The sequence below is a fragment of the Salvelinus namaycush genome, chromosome 26, assembly GCF_016432855.1.
Source record: "Salvelinus namaycush isolate Seneca chromosome 26, SaNama_1.0, whole genome shotgun sequence".
In the NCBI taxonomy this organism is placed as follows: domain Eukaryota; kingdom Metazoa; phylum Chordata; class Actinopteri; order Salmoniformes; family Salmonidae; genus Salvelinus; species Salvelinus namaycush.
In genome coordinates, this window is record NC_052332.1 from 34726395 (window position 1) to 34746417 (window position 20023).

Consider the following 20023-nt stretch of genomic DNA (forward strand, 5'->3'; position numbering starts at 1 on the left):
TTGATTTGCGGCGCAAACGTTACGTCAACCTTAAACGTGGAATGTAATTGGGTGAATTCTCGAATTTTACAAAGCTTCTTGAATGTGATGTGTTGATATAGAGAGTGGGTGGGTTCAGGAACATTCATCTAAAGCTGGTGAACCATCATGGCCGCTTCCATAGTAAGAGGTATTGGCTCTAACCTTGCTAAAAACCTTCGAGAGATTCGTCTACATTTGTGCCAGACATCGCCTGCGAGTCAAGGAGCAAGGTAATATTTTTAAATTGACAACAGTCATATTTTCATGAAATCGAAATAGTTAGCTACCTTGTCTTCGCTAGCGGTCACAAAGCTGTCCTCATAGCTAGCACAATCTACTGCCAGACGCCTAGTGGATACTCGCATTTCTCATTAGCAGAAGTTACTTTTCGTAGCAGGGTAGGAGAACTTACGCAGCAGGTTATGATAATTAAATAACGTTAGGGTTAGTTAAAATGCTAAACTTGTCCCCGACTCGAAAATACAGTATCTCGTTGCAACCAGTTCTGCCCTGAAAACAGTCTTGTTTCCACTAATTCGATTCTGCCTGCCAGACATGCTACATGTAAACATACAGTAGTTAACGAACAATCGCAATTGAATATAGAATAAACTCATCTGAAATAATTTGTAGATCACGCATATGTATCTAACTACAGCACTACAACATCGTTTCTATTATGTATCTTAATATTCAACATTTACTAATACGATAAATAGTAAACCCTTGTTTATTAGCTAGCTATTTCAGTGTTATGAACTCGTATAGTAAAAAAATATTGTACAAGTTATTTCACTTGATTATTTATTATTCCATGTTCTCCAGGGATTTTGTGGAACAGCACTATGTGGAACTGAAGAAGGCAAACCCCACATTCCCCATCCTCATCAGGGAGTGCTCAGGTGTTCAGCCTAAGCTTTGGGCAAGATCTGGTGAGAACATTGTTTCAGTAGCTAGGCGACTCACATCTGTCACCGCTGTATGTCAAATGCAATGTTTATGGCCATGCATTCATTTGGTTCTTTCATGTACCTGTATTGCAGATTTTGGTAAGGAGAGCAGTGTGGCCCTTGACAACATGAATGCTGACCAAGTGGCTAAGGTGCTGGAGACAGTTGTGACATCATAAGAATGACCAACTCCGCTCCCCCGAGGACACCTTTCCAACTGAGATGGAGTGTGGATTGTAAAGGACTTGTATCACATAAAGCTTTATTGCTGTTCTAATAAATCTGAGTACTAACTTGTGACATGCTGCTGCATTGATATGTTTGTTAATTGTTTGTGTTCATATGAACTACATTCCATTCATAGGCATGTGCATATATTGGTAAGTCTATTGTTAAAAACTACTGTCAAACTCACAGAAGGCTAGCACTGTTCAATGTTCCCAATTATGGTCTGAGAGAATTGACCAGTCAGCATTTGACTGAAAGATACACAAGTGGCTGGCAACAATATGATTTTATATTCTTGCTATATAAATTCACACTTTCATAAGATTTTATGAATAAAGAAACCAGATTAAGAGATTAAACCATTTTTATTGATAACAATGAACAATCAGAAATGACAAATGGAAGAAAAGTTTGTTTTCACAAGAATGTGACAGAAAAACAGGTTTGTAAACATGGGAGTTCAGCAAATTCTCTGAGTCAGTCAGATCAGCTATCCTCCTCTGGTCCTCCAGAACCTTCCTCTGCATAGGTGTATGGGTCTAAAATAAGTGCTAAAACACAAGGCTATGGGCTCAGCAATAGGATTTGTGAGGTGCATAGTACAGTATTTGGAGTGACATTTGCTACAAGTGTTCCCAGAGTCCTAACAATCCCTTACCTTACACACAATTATGTGGAAGTGTTCACAGCTTAAAGAACAGAAATTAAAACCCACAACATGCAAGAGTACTACACCCTACAACATTATCTAGACAGCAATGCTAGACCAAGGACATATTAATGCCCAACGATTGTTTTATCATTAGTTAAGACTTGGCAAATACACTGAAGATGGGTTTACGTTCCATCAGGCTGTGCAAATGTGTTAATTTCTGTGTCCCGTTTATTCAACACTTCAAATAGAATGGTATGAGTATTTTGCCTTTTTCATGTCAATACATGCCTGGTTTAGCAAGCTTATAGAATATATGGTTAAAACATAGATTGTGTTGTTAGTAACACAATACAGATGTTCCCCTAAAATACATGTGTAGAACCTTAAGTACATGTACAGGCCAGAACTCCAGTTTCCCCTTTTGGTTGAAACCTCAGGCACCAGTGTGATTGTCTTCTGATTGACGTCAGCAGCTCCACTTCATTCCCTGGAGAAGAAATCCACCATCTCCTGCAAAGTAACATTAGATTTGAGAAATTATGTAAGTCATTTTGGGCTTTGGGAAAATTACAGAATATATGATGTACATGTACCTGAAATTTCACCATTGGATTACTTCTTTTTGGGGGACTTATTTTTCTTAAGAAAAAGAAAAAAGGAAATATCAGTGCTATTATAACTATTTTATGCATCCAAATAACACTATTTGCATAATTCATCATTTTCTATTGATATGCACCTATGCCCCAGATAGTGTTTCTGTCCCATACCTTAGTCACTTCTGTGTTAGGCAAAGGTCCTGTTGAGGCTTTTACCGGTGTTTTCAATGCAGTTTTCATTTTCCCCTTTTTCTCTGTCAGCTTGTTTTTCTCTGTAGAACCCAATCATAATGGAAACACACAACAAATTAACTTAATACTTAGAGAAGCAACCTTTCTTGTTTGTCCCGTATTGCACTTACTCTTTTTGTTTTTTGGGGTCTCTGGTGTAAGGCTCGGTTCAGGAGTTGAGATTGCAGAGTCTTTCACAGTGTTTTCAGCTTTAGCAGCCTTCTTCTTTCTCTTCTTTATTTCAATGCCTGGAGTTGTATTTTCCTTCACAGCGCTCCCTTTCTCTGCGACTTTCTTCTTCTTCTTCTTTTTGGGAGTCTCTAGCTCTTCCGGCTCAAGGGTGGGAGGAAGAGGCCTCTTAGCAGCTGTGGTCTTTGGAGTTTCCTTGGTCTGGTTGTTGGTTGGTGGTGTCAGGGTGGCTGCTGTGTTTTTCTTGCTCTTTTTTATTTTTTTATTTTTTGGGACGAAGTCTGTTTTTTTGTCCTCTTCCGGTGACTCCCTCTCGGCCTTCGCCCCTCTTCTTTTCTTCACCCTCTTTCTTTTCCTTTTCTTGAGGGACTTTGCTGACAGAACAAGAGTGGTGGAGCCAGACTCTGAAGCCGGGGTGGTATCCACCTTGTCTGTAAAACGGAGAAAATCAATGTAACAGAAATGTTGACTATAGATGATGGTTACAGGTTACATTCAGTTATTTAGCAGGTAATAAAAGGCAATCCCTAGCCCTACCCTTTGCCTAGTAGTGGCTAAGGGTTGTTTATGGTCCAGGTCTAATGATCATTAGCTTTCTCTTGTGCCTCTTTCTCTCAGGGCTCTCGAACCCTGTTCCTGGAGATCTACCCTCCTGTAGGTTTTAACTCCAACCCTGTTCCTGGAGATCTACCCTCCTGTAGGTTTTAACTCCAACCCTGTTCCTGGAGATCTACCCTCCTGTAGGTTTTAACTCCAACCCTGTTCCTGGAGAGCCACCCTCCTGTAGGTTTTAACTCCAACCCTGTTCCTGGAGATCTACCCTCCTGTAGGTTTTAACTCCAACCCTGTTCCTGGAGAGCTACCCGCCTGTAGGTTTTAACTCCAACCCTGTTCCTGGAGATTACCCTCCTGTAGGTTTTAACTCCAACCCTGTTCCTGGAGATCTACCCTCCTGTAGGTTTTAACTCCAACCCTGTTCCTGGAGAGCTACCCTCCTGTAGGTTTTAACTCCAACCCTGTTCCTGGAGAGCTACCCTCCTGTAGGTTTTAACTCCAACCCTGTTCCTGGAGAGCTACCCTCCTGTAGGTTTTAACTCCAACCCTGTTCCTGGAGATCTACCCTCCTGTAGGTTTTAACTCCAACCCTGTTCCTGGAGAGCTACCCTCCTGTAGGTTTTAACTCCAACCCTGTTCCTGGAGAGCTACCCTCCTGTAGGTTTTAACTCCAACCCTGTTCCTGGAGAGCTACCCTCCTGTAGGTTTTAACTCCAACCCTGTTCCTGGAGATCTACCCTCCTGTAGGTTTTAACTCCAACCCTGTTCCTGGAGATCTACCCTCCTGTAGGTTTTAACTTCAACCCCAGTTGTTACTAACCTGATTCAGCTAATTATTAGAATCAGGTGTGCTACATTAGGGTTAGAGTTAAAACCTACAGGACAGTAGCTTTCCAGGAACAGGGTTGAAGTTAACCTACAGGACGGTAGCTCTCCGGAAACAGGGTTAGAGAGCTCTGGATAGTGTACCTGATGGAGTCAGCTCCAACCGCTTTGTGTCCAGACTGGACTCACCACCATCCTCCTCTACTGCAGGCTGCCCATTCTCTTCAACCTCCCCCTTCTTCTTCTTCTTCATCTTCTTCTTCTTGGGAGTTGCGTCCGTTGTCTCTTTACTCCTCTTCCTCTTTGATCCAGGTGTTGGGGTATCAGTGGGTGGTTCCTCTGTGGGTGGTTCCTCTGTCTCTGTGGGGATTGTCTCAGCAACTGTCTCAATGGTCACTTTTTCAGGCTACATGGTGGCGAAAAACAGAGGGGCAACAACAATAGAATATTATTTAGATCAAAGCAAAACCTTCAATCAAAGCATTTGGTCACTTTGATTCATATCAGCCGTGCACAGGGTCTCTCACAGACACATGGTTACATCATTGATTACTTTACTTACCTCCAAGTCTTCAGATGCTGAATTGGGGATAACTGGGTCAACACACTCCTTTGATTCCTCTTCTAAAGCAGTTCTGATCTCAGCAGCTAAAGATACATTTAAAAATACATTTCATAAGACTGCTAATTTACTTGTTTGACTGTATTTTGCTTGTTGTTCTCCCTCTCAGTCATTTCATTGCAAGATGATGGTAAGTCATATCTTTTTTTTTTTTTTCAAACTTTATGAACGCTTTATGAACAGTGTTTCTGTTTTGACTGTCCTCTCTCTGTTTCACTTTCGTTGAATACTCATTTTTACTTAGCTTATGTTCCTTTCCTTTGTTAATTTAGATACTGTATTATGATGTGTGGTCTGTATCTTTTCTGGCCTCAGCTATAAAGTGATCCAAGTTGTCAGTGGAGTCCACGTATGGTTCTTCTCGACCAGGTGGGGAGAAATGGCTGGTCTTACCCGTAGCAGGGGCTTCTGACGGGAGTTCAGGGGTGTCACTCTTGTCCTCTGATGTTGTAGAGGTCACTATCTGATCCTCTGTCTTGGGCTTCTCTGAAGTGTCTGTCTTTAGGACCTTCTGGGGACTCTCTGGGACCTCCTCCTCCTTTGCACTCTCTGGCCCAGAGGCAGGGGGTGTGTCCACCTCAGGGACTGTCATGGAAAGGAGGAGGTCATAGATAGCCACAGACACAGAACTAACCAAAATGCAACTACACCAAGCAAAATGAACAGCACCAGAAAACAACACATGACATGAGTGAGGTCTGGGCTGGTGTACCTTCAGGAGGAGATCCTTCAATATCGGTTGGATCATCACTGCTGTTGTCCTCAGCTGCTGCTTCAGTTGTAGGTATGACTGGAGCAGCTTCAACTTCCTGTCAAGGCATGAAGTGCAAATATGAATAAAGAACCCATATGGTGTTGGTGGAAAAATGAACAATTAGCAGTCCAGAAAGAATGTCCATGACATCCCTACATCACCCGTACCGTACATACCCGTTGGACTGTGTTCCATGACATCCCTACATCACCCGTACCGTACATACCCGTTGGACTGTGTTCCATGACATCCCTACATCACCCGTACCGTACATACCCGTTGGACTGTTCCATGACATCCCTACATCACCCGTACCGTACATACCCGTTGGACTGTGTTCCATGACATCCCTACATCACCCGTACCGTACATACCCGTTGGACTGTGTTCCATGACATCCCTACATCACCCGTACTGTACATACCCGTTGGACTGTGTTTCATGACATCCCTACATCACCCGTACTGTACATACCCGTTGGACTGTGTTCCATGACATCCCTACATCACCCGTACCGTACATACCCGTTGGACTGTGTTCCATGACATCCCTACATCACCCGTACTGTACATACCCGTTGGACTGTGTTCCATGACATCCCTACATCACCCGTACCGTACATACCCGTTGGACTGTGTTCCATGACATCCCTACATCACCCGTACCGTACATACCCGTTGGACTGTGTTCCATGACATCCCTACATCACCCGTACCGTACATACCCGTTGGACTGTGTTCCATGACATCCCTACGTCACCGGTACTGTACATACCCGTTGGACTGTGTTCCATGACATCCCTACATCACCCGTACTGTACATACCCGTTGGACTGTGTTCCATAACATCCCTACATCACCCGTACCGTACATACCCGTTGGACTGTGTTCCATGACATCCCTACATCACCCGTACCGTACATACCCGTTGGACTGTGTTCCATGACATCCCTACATCACCCGTACCGTACATACCCGTTGGACTGTGTTCCATGACATCCCTACATCACCCGTACTGTACATACCCGTTGGACTGTGTTCCATGACATCCCTACATCACCCGTACTGTACATACCCGTTGGACTGTGTTCCATGACATCCCTACATCACCCGTACCGTACATACCCGTTGGACTGTGTTCCATGACATCCCTACATCACCCGTACCGTACATACCCGTTGGACTGTGTTCCATGACATCCCTACATCACCCGTACCGTACATACCCGTTGGACTGTGTTCCATGACATCCCTACGTCACCGGTACTGTACATACCCGTTGGACTGTGTTCCATGACATCCCTACATCACCCGTACTGTACATACCCGTTGGACTGTGTTCCATAACATCCCTACATCACCCGTACCGTACATACCCGTTGGACTGTGTTCCATGACATCCCTACATCACCCGTACCGTACATACCCGTTGGACTGTGTTCCATGACATCCCTACATCACCCGTACCGTACATACCCGTTGGACTGTGTTCCATGACATCCCTACATCACCCGTACTGTACATACCCGTTGGACTGTGTTCCATGACATCCCTACATCACCCGTACTGTACATACCCGTTGGACTGTGTTCCATGACATCCCTACATCACCCGTACTGTACATACCCGTTGGACTGTGTTCCATGACATCCCTACATCACCCGTACTGTACATACCCGTTGGACTGTGTTCCATGACATCCCTACATCACCCGTACTGTACATACCCGTTGGACTGTGTTCCATAACATCCCTACATCACCCGTACTGTACATACCCGTTGGACTGTGTTCCATGACATCCCTACATCACCCGTACCGTACATACCCGTTGGACTGTGTTCCATGACATCCCTACATCACCCGTACCGTACATACCCGTTGGACTGTGTTTCATGACATCCCTACATCACCCGTACTGTACATACCCGTTGGACTGTGTTCCATGACATCCCTACATCACCCGTACTGTACATACCCGTTGGACTGTGTTCCATGACATCCCTACATCACCCGTACTGTACATACCTGTTGGACTGTGTTCCATAACATCCCTACATCACCCGTACCGTACATACCCGTTGGACTGTGTTCCATAACATCCCTACATCACCCGTACCGTATGTACCTCTGCTGGACTGTGTTCCTCTGTACCTCCCTCCTTGCCAGCAGGAGGCGTTGCCTGGGTTTGAGTGACAGCTGTCTCAGATGGTGTGGATTCTGGTTTCTGGTCACATACGTCAGATTCATAAGCACAGATAAAATACAAGGTCAATTTAATCTATGCAAGTTGAAGTTTATATAATAAATGCCATTGCCAAACATTTTCACTTTGATATGCACACTAATTATCAGTTTAATTTAGGGCTGACCCCAATTAGTTGATTGGTCGATTGTTTGGCTGTTGGCTGACCGAGATTGTTTAGTCGAGCAGTAACAAATATATACAGTACCAGTCAAAAGTTTGGACACACCTACTCATTTCATGGTTTTTCTGTATTTTTTACTATTTTCTACATTGTAGACAAGTAGTGGAGACATCAAAACTATGAAATAACACATATGGAATCATGTAGTAAACAAAAGTGTCAAACAAATCAAAATATATTTTATATTTGAGATTTTTCAATGTAGCCACCCTTTGCCTTGATGACTGCTTTGCACACTCTTTGCATTCTCTCAACGAACTTCATGAGGCAGTCACCTGGAATGCATTTCAATTAACAAGTGTGCCTTGTTAAAAGTTAATTTGTTGAATTTCTTTCCTTCTTAATGCGTTTGAGCCAATCAGTTATGTTGTGACCAGGTAGGGGTTGTAAACAGAAGATAGCCATATTTGGTAAAAGACCAAGTCCATATTATGGCAAGAACAGCTCAAATAAGCAAAGAGAAACGACAGTCCATCATTACTTTAAGACATGAAGGTCAGTCAATCCAAACAATGAAGAACTTTGAAAGTTTCTACAAGTGTAGTCGCAAAAACCATCAACGCTATGATGAAACTGTCTCTCATGAGGACCGCCACAGGAAAGGAAGACCCAAAGTTACCTCTGCTGCAGAGGATACGTTCATTCAGTTACCAGCCTCAGATATTGCTGCCCAAATAAATGCTTCACAGAGTTCAAGTAACAGACACATCTCAACATCAACTGTTCAGAGGAGACTGCGTGAATCAGGCCTTCATGGTCGAATTGCTGCAAAGAAACCACTACTAAAGGACACCAATAAGAGGAAGAGACTTGATTTGGCCAAGAAACACTAGCTATGGACATTAGAACGGTGGAAATCTGTCCTTTGGACTGATGAGTCCAAATTTGAGATGTTTGGTTCCAACCGTCGTGTCTTTGTGAGATGCAGAGTAGGTGAACGTATGATCTCCGCGTGTGTGGTTCCCACCGTGAAGCATGGAGGAGGAGGTGTGATGGTGCTTTGCTGGTGACACTGTCAGTGATTTATTTAGAATTCAAGGCACTTAACCAGCATGGCTACCATAGCGTTCTGCTGCGATATGCCATAACATCTGGTTTGCGCTCAGTGGGACTATAATTTTTTTTTCAGGACTGACCCAACATACCTCCAGGCTGTGTAAGGGCTATTTGACTAAAGAGAGTGATGGAGTGCTGCATCAGATGACCTGGCCTCCACAATCACCCGACCTTAACCCAATTGAGATGGTTTGGGATGAGTTGGACCGCAGAGTGAAGGAAAAGCCGCCAACAAGTGTTCAGCATATGTGGGAACTCCTTCAAGACTGTTGGAAAAGCATTTCAGGTGAAGCTGGTTGAGAGAATGCAACAAGTGTGCAAAGCTGTCGTCAAGGCAAAGGGTGGCTACTTTGAAGAATCTAAAATATATTTAGATTTGTTTAACATTTTTTTGGTTACTACATAATTCCATATGTGTTATTTCATAGTTTTGATGTATTCACTATTATTCTTCAATGTAAAAAATAAAGAAAAATCCTTGAATGAGTAGGTGTGTCCAAACATTTGTCTGGTACTGTATATCACCAGTAGTACATTTACCTTTAACTCCTATAATTTATAATCTACAATGTTTGTTACTTTGTTTATGGTAATTATTTTTAATGCATTCAATATTATTATTCTAGTCTTCCCGTTGTCATTGTCGGAGTGGACACATTGTTAACAGAGTGCACAACCTATGCTACACTTGTGAGAAACTAGTTTTGGTTTATTTCATTCCATTTACGAGTTTTGTCAATTTAGTCATTGTCTTTTATTTGGAGCGCTCCTGTCCATGTTGAGTAAAGACGCGCACAAATAGAAGTAGGCCATAGGCTACCTAAATAATCTTCCCAGCTCTCTCCCTTTTGATAACCACTTAGCGTGAAAGCAGAAAATGTCATGCTCTGAGCCAGTTGAATTGTCATAAAATAGGCCTACCTGATTACTTCTTATCAGTGTTTGACTTGGACTGAAATATGTTCCGGTACTCATTTTGGATGCTGGTACCGTTTATATTTAGGTGCAGGAGCTCCACAATACTTTTGAGCTAATATTCTATAAGAGGAACAGGAGCTCAAGCAGTAGAACATTTGAAGTGCCGGGACTCAGCTCCGGTGAGCTCCTGTCCAAGTCAACCACTGCTTCTTATCCATTGTGCAAATAGCCTACAGCTGTGTCTGTCCCGAGCTCACTGGCGGGGAAACTCTGAGGGCCCAGAATATTTTATACAATGTTGCAAGTTGGCTAGTGCAAGCTTCAGGGCTGGACCCAACTTAATAGTTGATACATTGATTCAAGTTTGTTGCAGACAGGCCATGTGTAGCCAATGTGATTTATAGGATATTTATTTTTATCAGGATAATTTCTACCTGCAAGCTGCAGTTTTTATTTGTTGGCTTTATGTAGACACATTTTACATAGTTGGCAAAGGCAATAGAAGTTACTTTTTAGGTTTGTATCATTTTCATTTAGATTTGGATAGAATTTTTATTAACCACATGACAATGATTTTCAGATATGAAGCCGTTATTATAAATTAAATTCAACTGTTTCACGACAATGTGCATATGAAAACCATAACTGCCACGCAGATGGGTAGGATTGGTAAGATAAATTGGCATTCCACATGAAAAAGGTTTCTAACTCCTCATGTAGCCTATTACCGGCAACTTCAGGAGAGTAATGGCAGAAGAACCTGTGAAAGCCAGCAGGAGAGGGAGGAAAATAGTGGAGTCAGGTTTTTCTCTTCTGGTTATCTAGACCTCTGGCGCCATCATAAGGCATTTGTCTTATTTCATCAAACCGTAAGCTTTAAGCCTCAGACAAGCTCAATGCATAAAGTACATTTTATTAAAACACATAGGGTGTGTCTATATATGGAAAAATACACCATTTTCTTTTATACCAGATGACTTTCGGTCGACAAAGATTTTTTTTAGTCCGGGACAGCCCTAGTTCAATTTGATGGGCTATGAGACTGACCAATGGTGTTTCTTCATCCTCACTGTCTGAGGAATCTTTGTCCTCCTCCTGTACTGGAGTTGAAGGTTTGGCTACGGCGATAACAGTGACCTTCTGTAGAAACAAAAACAAATAAACAGAATGTAGGTACAACTGCAGACGCCAAAACATCACCAAAAGCACATTACAACAGGTTAATAACATGTGTGACTTACTTTAGCTGGCTTGCCCTCCTCAGAGTCAGACTCATCACTGTCCGAGCTGTCGGCCTTCTTAGCTGCAGCAGGGGCCTTGGGTGTGGTTTTAGCCGGGCTGGGGGTGGGCTTGGCAGGGGCCTGCTTGGCTGGAGCCTCATCCTCACTGTCAGAGGAGTCGGAGCTGTCAGTCTCCATCTTAGCAGCTGCAGCTGGGGTCTTAGGAGTGGCTTTGGCCTTGCTTGGGGTTGAGGCTGGGGTGGTTTTCTGCTTGGTAGTAGATTCAGGTTTAAGAAAGTTCTAGGATTATACACCAATTTATCCTCAGTATTATCACAGGATTAACACAACACTATCAAATCATATATTTATGGCATATGATACAGACCTTTACAGGAGCCTCCTCCTCACTGTCTGAGTCTGAGCTGTCACTGTCAGAGCTCTGTGCTTTCTTCCCTGCAGCAGGAGTCTTGGGAGCAGCTTTAGCCTGACTGGGGGTGACTACACTGGGTTTCACTGAGGCTGCTGGGCGCACCTTGGCTGTTTTCACATGAGCAGCTTTGGGTGTCAGTGCAGGTTTCTGGAACAAATAATTATATCAGAAATAAAACCAACTCAATATTTGTTTTCCTTATTGACAAGGGGAAGTGGTTTAATGACTATTTCTCAAGTGTGACATACCTTGACAGTAAACTCCTCTTCACTGTCTGAGGTGTCACTGTCTGAACTCTCTGCTTTACTGGGAGCTGTAGGGGTGGGTGGAGTCTTACTGGGAGCTGAGGCCTTACTGGGAGCTGCCTCTATGACTTTAACAGGAGTCTGAAACACAAATCCACACAGACCAGTGTCAATAAACAACATTATAGTTGTACATTTTCGAGACATGATTCCACAGAAAAAAAGCTGTTTGCATGTTCTAATAGTGCAAATATTCTTTCACCTGTGTGAAAGAAATGTCATCCTCACTGCTGTCACTCTCTGAGCTCTCTGCTGGTTTTGAGGGAGTGATAGCTAGTTTGCTGGACTTCACTGGTTCTGGTGATTTCACTGCTACAGCCTTGACTGGAGCAGCTGCCCCCGGCTTGGTCTTAGGGAGAGAGCAGATGCAGATCTGGAGACTATCACAGAAGTAATGACTTATGGTGTTTATGGTCTACTGCACTTCCTATGTCTACATTGACCTACAGTAGATCATGCTGTGCGTTGTACAGTAAATGGGATCTTTTTAGTAGGATTATTATACAAACCTTAGGAACCTCTTCCTCAGTGTCTGAGTCTGAGCTGTCACTGTCAGAGCTCTGTGCTTTCTTCTCTGCAGCAGGAGTCTTGGGAGCAGCTTTAGCCTGACTGGGGGTGACTACACTGGGCTTTATTGGGGCTGCTGGGATCGCCTTGGCTTGTTTCAAAGCAGCAGCTTTCAGGGTCTGTGTTGATTTCTGAAACAAAAAATTATATCAAGGTATTATATCAGGAATAAAACCAACTCAATATTTGTTTTTATTAGTGACAAGGAGAAATGGTTTAATGACTATTTCTCAGGTGTGACTTACCTTTACAGTTAACTCCTCCTCACTGTCTGAGTCCGAGCTGTCGCTGTCAGAGCTCTGTGCTTTCTTCTCTGCAGCAGGAGTCTTGGGAGCAGCTTTAGCCTGACTGGGGGTGACTACACTGGGCTTCACTGGGGCTGCTGGGCACGCCTTGGCTTTATTGTCAATCAGTGTTGCTTCCTAAGTGGACAGTTTGATTTCACAGAAGTGTGATTGACTTGGAGTTACATTGTGTTGTTTAAGTGTTCCCTTTATTTTTTTGAGCAGTGTATGAATGCAATATGCAACAATTTCAAAGATTTTACTGAGTTACACTTCATAAAAGGAAATCCATCAAGTGAAATCAATTGATTAAGCCCTAATCTATGGATTTAACATGACTGGGCAGTGGTGCAGCCATGGGTGGGCCTTTGAGGGCATAGGCCAATCCACTTGGCAGCCAGGCCCACCCACTGGGGAGCTAGGCACAGCCAATCAGAATTCGTTTTTCCACACAAAAGGGATTTTACAGACAGAAATACTCCTCAGCACCCCACCCTCCTCAGACAATCCGGCAGGTGAAGAAGCCGGCTGTGGAGATCCTGGGCTGGCGTGGTTACACATGGTCTGCCGCTGTGAGGCCGGTTGGATGTACTGCCAAAATCTCCAAAATGACGTTTGAGGCAGCTTATGGTAGAGAAATTAACATTCCATTCTCTGGAAACAGCTCTGGTGAACATTCCTGCAATCAGCATACCAATTGTACGCTCCCTCAAAACTTGAGACATGTGTGGCATTGTTTTGTGTGACAAAACTGCACATTTTAAAGTTGCCTTTTATTGTCACCAGCACAAGGTGCACCTGTGTAATAATCATGCTGTTTACTCAGCATCTTGATATGCCACACCAGTTAGGTGGGTGGATTATCCTGGCTGGCAAAGGAGAAATGCTCACTAACAGGGATATAAACAAATTTGTGCACAAAATTAGAGAGAAATAAGCTTTTAGTGCGTACGGAACATTTCTGGGATCTTTTATTTCAGCTCATGAAACATGGGACCAACACTTTACATGTTGCATTTATATTTTTGTTCAGTGTATTTCTCAGGTATGACTTACCTTTATAAATAACTCATCTTCACTGTTTGAGTCGGAGCTGTCGCTGTCAGAGCTCTGTGCTTTCTTCTCTGCAGCAGGAGTCTTGGGAGCAGGAGTCTTGGGAGCAGCTTTAGCCTGACTGGGGGTGACTACATTGGGCTTCACTGGTGCTGCTGGGCGCGCCTTGGCTGGTTTCACAGGAGCAGCTTTCGGTGTCTGTGTTGATTTCTGAAACAAAAAAATTATATCAAGCTCTTCAAGCAAATTAACTTGCTATAGTACAGGGTGGAATGATAGTCAGTTGTGACCTACCTTTACAGGAGCCTCCTCCTCAGTGTCATCATTGTCACTGTCTGAGCTGTTTGTTGGTTTTTTAATAGGGGTGGATTTCACTGCTTCTGCCTTGACCAGAGTTGCAGCCACAGGCTTGGCTTTGGGTGTCGCCACAGGTTTCTGGAACAGAGACAAATGAAACATGGCATGAGAACCATGTTTCCTGGTCGGTGTCACAGACAGTCACTCGAAGCTGAGTGCCACTATAGAGCGTGTCAGGCTAGAGCCAAGGGGATTGATCCTGTCCAAACAGAGTTACAGGACCATGGATCACTGCTTCAGCACAAAGACAGAGGAGCAGTACCGCCCTGCCAAATACAAACTGTCCACGGGGGTGTTAGCTGTGAATTTAGAGGACTATAATAATATCTATGCCAATGTCCACACACATCATTACAGTGACTGGACGACAGATATGGTTGTCTGTGTATCTCTACTGTTAAAGTTGATTCATAAAAAATACTGTACAATGGGTCAAAGGAAGTTCAGGAAGTCACCAATCATTGTGCTCCGAGTTTTTTTAATTATTATATGACTGTCCAGCTTGTATGTTATAGAATATATTTCAGACACAAGCTTAAATTTGTGTGAGAGCATTACTGTAGTCAGGTATCATTAGGATTCACCTTTTTAGGAGCCTCCTCCTCAGTGTCTGAGTCCGAGCTGTCACTGTCAGAGCTCTGTGCTTTCTTCTCTGCAGCAGGAGTCTTGGGAGCAGCTTTAGCCTGACTGGGGGTGACTACACTGGGCTTCACTGGGGCTGCTGGGTGCGCCTTGGCTGGTTTCACAAGAGCAGCTTTAGATGTTAGTTTCTAAAAACACAGAGGAGAGAAGATGGAAAGACAAATGCATGGCAGTCAGGCGTTGTTGAATAACCATGCTAGTACCTAGGAGTAACCATTACCAGCCCAATAATTGAGCTGAAATTAATTTCATTTACAACGATTCAGGTGTGACATACCTTGACAGTAACCTCCTCTTCACTGTCTGAGGTGTCACTGTCTGAACTCTCTGCTTTACTGGGAGCTGTAGGGTTGGCTGGAGTCTTACTGGGAGCTGTGGGGTTGGCTGGAGTCTTACTGGGAGCTGTGGGGTTGGCTGGAGTCTTACTGGGAGCTGAGGCCTTACTGGGAATGACAACAGTCTGAAATACACAGAGTAAACATTTCATAAATCTGAATTTCACAGAATGTAGTTATAACACAATTGTTGTAAGACCCCTCACCTGTGATGGAGGAATCTCATTCTCACTGTCTGATTCGCTGTTACTGTCTACATGTTTTGAGGGCGTGGTGGTAGGGACAGCTGAAGAGGCCTTTGGGGTGACAGTAGCTCCCTGGAAGAGAGGTAAGCATTCAGACACATGGGATACACAGTCAATTTCATACAATGTATATACCTAATTTATCAAGAAAGCCTTTATCCTCCAAATGGAACACCATGTTTCACCTGTGTGAGGGGAATCTCCTCCTTGCTCTCAGAGTCACTGTCTGAGCTCTCTGCTGGTTTTAAAGGGGTGACCGCTGGTACAGGGGCTGATGTTTCCACTGTCCCGTTACTGACTGGAGTAGATGGCAACTTCGATAATGACACAGAAATCGGAATGTCAGTAGTCAGCAACTACATCAAATGGAGCTAAATAACTATAAATACTGTACTTGCTCATCCAAACCTGTTCAAGTCCCCAAAAGGCTGTATTGTCTTGACATAAATCTCTACACCACATATAATATATATATATATATATATATATATATATACACTGCTCAAAAAAATAAAGGGAACACTTAAACAACACAATGTAACTCCAAGTCAATCACACTTCTGTGAAATCAAACTGTCCACTTAGGAAGCAACACTGATTGACAATAAATTTCATATGCTGTTGTGCAAATGGAATAGACAAAAGGTGGAAATTATAGGCAATTAGCAAGACACCCCCAATAAAGGAGTGGTTCTGCAGGTGGTGACCACAGACCACTTCTCAGTTCCTATGCTTCCTGGCTGATGTTTTGGTCACTTTTGAATGCTGGCGGTGCTTTCACTCTAGTGGTAGCATGAGACAGAGTCTACAACCCACACAAGTGGCTCAGGTAGTGCAGCTCATCCAGGATGGCACATCAATGCGAGCTGTGGCAAGAAGGTTTGCTGTGTCTGTCAGCGTAGTGTCCAGAGCATGGAGGCGCTACCAGGAGACAGGCCAGTACATCAGGAGACGTGGAGGAGGCCGTAGGAGGGCAACAACCCAGCAGCAGGACCGCTACCTCCGCCTTTGTGCAAGGAGGAGCACTGCCAGAGCCCTGCAAAATGACCTCCAGCAGGCCACAAATGTGCATGTGTCTGGTCAGAAACAGACTGCATGAGGGTGGTATGAGGGCCCGACGTCCACAGGTGGGGGTTGTGCTTACAGCCCAACACCGTGCAGGACGTTTGGCATTTGCCAGAGAACACAAAGATTGGCAAATTCGCCACTGGCGCCCTGTGCTCTTCACAGATGAAAGCAGGTTCACACAGATGAAAGCAGGTTGACAGACGTGACAGAGTCTGGAGACGCCGTGGAGAACGTTCTGCTGCCTGCAACATCCTCCAGCATGACCGGTTTGGCGGTGGGTCAGTCATGGTGTGGGGTGGCATTTCTTTGGGGGGCCGCACAGCCCTCCATGTGCTCGCCAGAAGTAGCCTGACTGCCATTAGGTACCGAGATGAGATCCTCAGACCCCTTGTGAGACCATATGCTGACACATGCACATTTGTGGCCTGCTGGAGGTCATTTTACAGGGCTCTGGCAGTGCTCCTCCTTGCACAAAGGCGGAGGTAGCGGTCCTGCTGCTGGGTTGTTGCCCTCCTACGGCCTCCTCCACGTCTCCTGATGTACTGGCCTGTCTCCTGGTAGCGCCTCCATGCTCTGGACACTACGCTGACAGACACAGCAAACCTTCTTGCCACAGCTCGCATTGATGTGCCATCCTGGATGAGCTGCACTACCTGAGCCACTTGTGTGGGTTGTAGACTCCGTCTCATGCTACCACTAGAGTGAAAGCACCACCAGCATTCAAAAGTGACCAAAACATCAGCCAGGAAGCATAGGAACTGAGAAGTGGTCTGTGGTCACCACCTGCAGAACCACTCCTTTATTGGGGGTGTCTTGCTAATTGCCTATAATTTCCACCTTTTGTCTATTCCATTTGCACAACAGCATGTGAAATTTATTGTCAATCAGTGTTGCTTCCTAAGTGGACAGTTTGATTTCACAGAAGTGTGATTGACTTGGAGTTACATTGTGTTGTTTAAGTGTTCCCTTTATTTTTTTGAGCAGTGTATATATATATATATATATATATATAGCTCTGGTGCCAAGGCCCGACCCAAATCACAGCTCCTCCTCTATCTACCCACCTCATCCTGTGGGACCGGCTCCTCATTCTCTGGGGTTGCAGCCTGGGGGGTTTCTGCATCCGCAGCCTGGGGTGTGTGGGGGGCAGGAGGTAGAGAATCTGAAAAACAGCTGAGTAATGAGGAATTCTGAATTTACATGGTTGATCACGTGCAGCTATGAATGCCAGATGGGGCGGTAGGTAGCCCAGCGGCTAAAGAGTTGGGCCTGTAGCTGAAGGGTGGCCAATTCGAATTCTGAGCCAGGGTGCTGGAAAAGGGGGGAATTGATCTGGCAACTGGAGGGCTGCTATGTTCACATTCTGAAAACATTCCCCTACCGTTGGGCAGCTTGACCCATGTAGCTTTACCATAGTGCTTGTCTCAATTATGTGTGCGCTCTGAGAGGGAGGTTGAGAACAGAGCAGAAGACACATTTTCATTGTTCGCCGTAACACGGACAGTAAAGTTTTATTGTATCAAGTCTATCTTCTCCGTGGAACAGTTTAATGCTGTTTTTTGGTTGATTAAGGGTTTGTGAATTTGATACACTGTGAACATTATATTTAATGTAGGGCAGGAGGTAGCCTACCAATTGGTTTTGAGTCCACATCTTCTTCTTTGGTTGATGGATCGGCCTTAATCTTCTTCAGGGTGGTGGAATCCACTTCAGGCTCTTGTTTTGGATTTTGTCCGATTTCTGAGACCCTGAAAATGTGTTATAGAAGCAGTACATAATAAATGATTTACCTTAAGATGCCATAACATGTTTACATTTAAGTCATTTAGTAGATGCTCTTATCCTGAGTGTCTTACAGGAGCAACTAGGGTTAAGTGCCTTGCTCAAGGGCACATTGGCAGATTTCTTTTCACCTAGTCAAGATCAGGGTTCAAAACAGCGACCTTTCAGTTACTGGCCCAACGCTCTTAACCACTGGGCTACCTGCCGCCCAAAGGCACATAGTACATTATGTTATATAAGCACTGCATAATGACAATATGTGCCTGAGGCACACTAAACTAATATGACATATTATACTATACTTACTTGGTCCAACTTGTGTAGATGTCATGTAAAGAGGTGATATCTCCTGGTGTTTCCATCTGTAGGTCACCAAAAGCATAAATGCATAGGGCAGAATGATGTAGAGTATTTTATATTAAATGCGTCTATATACATTCTGCAAAAAGTATTAAAGACAACTGAATACATATACAATTGCTTTAAATACATTTATTCATCTGAAAAACAAGTAGACGAAGATCATTTCGCAACAACGACCATGGTGCGCATTTCACAAAATGTACAGTGCCACCATTCATGGCCCCAACGTGTGTTCAACTGTTACATAATGTTCTACATCAGTTATGGCTGACTAAATTCAAGGTAGAGATTCAGAAAGACGCACCATTCAAAGGGAAGGACAATTGCAAACATTATTTGCATAAACGTAGGTTTATTCAGATACAAATTATTGAAAATAATTAAAGCAAATCTCACCTAATATTAAATTACACGACTTTAATCCTGGATAACCACACATATTTCAAAATGGTCAAATACACTATGTGCTAATATAGGTTTAATGAGAAGTTGAAACGAAAAAAAAGAAAGAAAAAAAAAGAGTTGGATAGTATCAAAACATACCTGAGTTACATGTTTTTTCAGCACGTTTGCAGCCTTCTGGTAACCATTCTCCTTTAAATGCTGATAAATCAAATAAAGCAGGGCACTATTTGATGCATTCGGGTCCTTTGAAGTCATCGTTTTAAGGTTGAACGACTAGCACAATCAAAAGAATCAATAAAAGGGCTTTAATCTACTGATTAAGAGCTCTTCATCCTCACTGTCTGCAGGAATTTGCAATGTACTTACAGCGACTACGCCCCCCTTCGATGTGCATGATGGGACATGTAGTGAAATGCACCTGAGTCTTTTAATTGGTCCAGCATTTCTCACTGACTTGACACTACCTTGTTGCCACTTAAAATGTGTTGTTATCATCTCACAATGATCTAACAATTCCATACATAGAGAGACGTAACATATTATAAGCCTTATAATAGGATTATTATAAAGGCTCATGCATGCTTATAACAAGCCACAAAGCATTATACCCGCAGCGTCATCAATGATGTCAGGACCATGTGAGTGACATGTGTCCTGGGGATTCAGAAACCATTGCATTTGAGAGTCAAATTCTTACAAAATGATCAGAAATACATCACATAGTACACAATACAAGGGTGTGATCCCCTCTTAAATCTGTATAACAAACTTAACGTAGGTTTGTGATCCACCCCGTAAAACCTTTTGGCATTTTTATGACCCACCAAATAAATACAATCCTTTTGATTTGTCCCAATCCACCTGTGGGTCTCAAACCATCGTTTGTAAACTCATGTCGCGTTCAAAACAACTGGGAACTCCGAAAAGTACGAGATC

The 20023-nt window shown here is 43.7% G+C and overlaps 2 protein-coding genes across 2 annotated transcripts; one reads left to right on the forward strand and one right to left on the reverse strand.

The window, feature by feature from the left end:
- Positions 1-112: 112 nt before the first annotated feature.
- On the forward strand, positions 113-1553 carry LOC120021506 (NADH dehydrogenase [ubiquinone] 1 alpha subcomplex subunit 2-like). The gene is made up of 3 exons (XM_038965291.1): positions 113-251; positions 847-953; positions 1065-1553. The coding sequence occupies exons 1-3, from the start codon at positions 148-150 to the stop codon at positions 1148-1150; spliced, it is 297 nt and encodes a 98-aa protein (XP_038821219.1). The 5' UTR covers positions 113-147; the 3' UTR covers positions 1151-1553.
- LOC120021504 (nucleolar and coiled-body phosphoprotein 1-like) lies at positions 1552-19419 on the reverse strand. The gene is made up of 26 exons (XM_038965289.1): positions 19226-19419; positions 18626-18681; positions 18170-18285; positions 17602-17699; positions 15655-15783; positions 15431-15541; positions 15167-15349; positions 14832-15017; positions 14185-14325; positions 13894-14100; positions 12799-12975; positions 12496-12684; positions 12189-12335; positions 11930-12067; positions 11637-11828; positions 11270-11515; positions 11076-11168; positions 7754-7852; positions 5588-5684; positions 5269-5460; positions 4816-4901; positions 4398-4659; positions 2816-3304; positions 2625-2725; positions 2448-2493; positions 1552-2364 (listed from the first exon to the last, which is right to left on the reverse strand). The coding sequence occupies exons 1-25, from the start codon at positions 19340-19342 to the stop codon at positions 2467-2469; spliced, it is 3879 nt and encodes a 1292-aa protein (XP_038821217.1). The 5' UTR covers positions 19343-19419; the 3' UTR covers positions 1552-2364; positions 2448-2466.
- Positions 19420-20023: the final 604 nt, after the last annotated feature.

Excerpts from the sequence above, each read along its gene's own strand:
- LOC120021506 (XM_038965291.1), top strand. The coding sequence starts at position 148 with ATGGCCGCTTCCATAGTAAGAGGTATTGGCTCTAACCTTGCTAAAAAC. Across the intron at positions 252-846 it reads CCTGCGAGTCAAGGAGCAAG|GGATTTTGTGGAACAGCACT; the intron begins GTAATATTTTTA and ends CATGTTCTCCAG. Across the intron at positions 954-1,064 it reads TAAGCTTTGGGCAAGATCTG|ATTTTGGTAAGGAGAGCAGT; the intron begins GTGAGAACATTG and ends CCTGTATTGCAG.
- LOC120021504 (XM_038965289.1), bottom strand. The coding sequence starts at position 19,342 with ATGACTTCAAAGGACCCGAATGCATCAAATAGTGCCCTGCTTTATTTG. Across the intron at positions 15,784-17,601 it reads AGCCGGTCCCACAGGATGAG|TTGCCATCTACTCCAGTCAG; the intron begins GTGGGTAGATAG and ends TCATTATCGAAG. Across the intron at positions 12,336-12,495 it reads CTGAGGAAGAGGTTCCTAAG|ACCAAGCCGGGGGCAGCTGC; the intron begins GTTTGTATAATA and ends TCTCTCCCTAAG.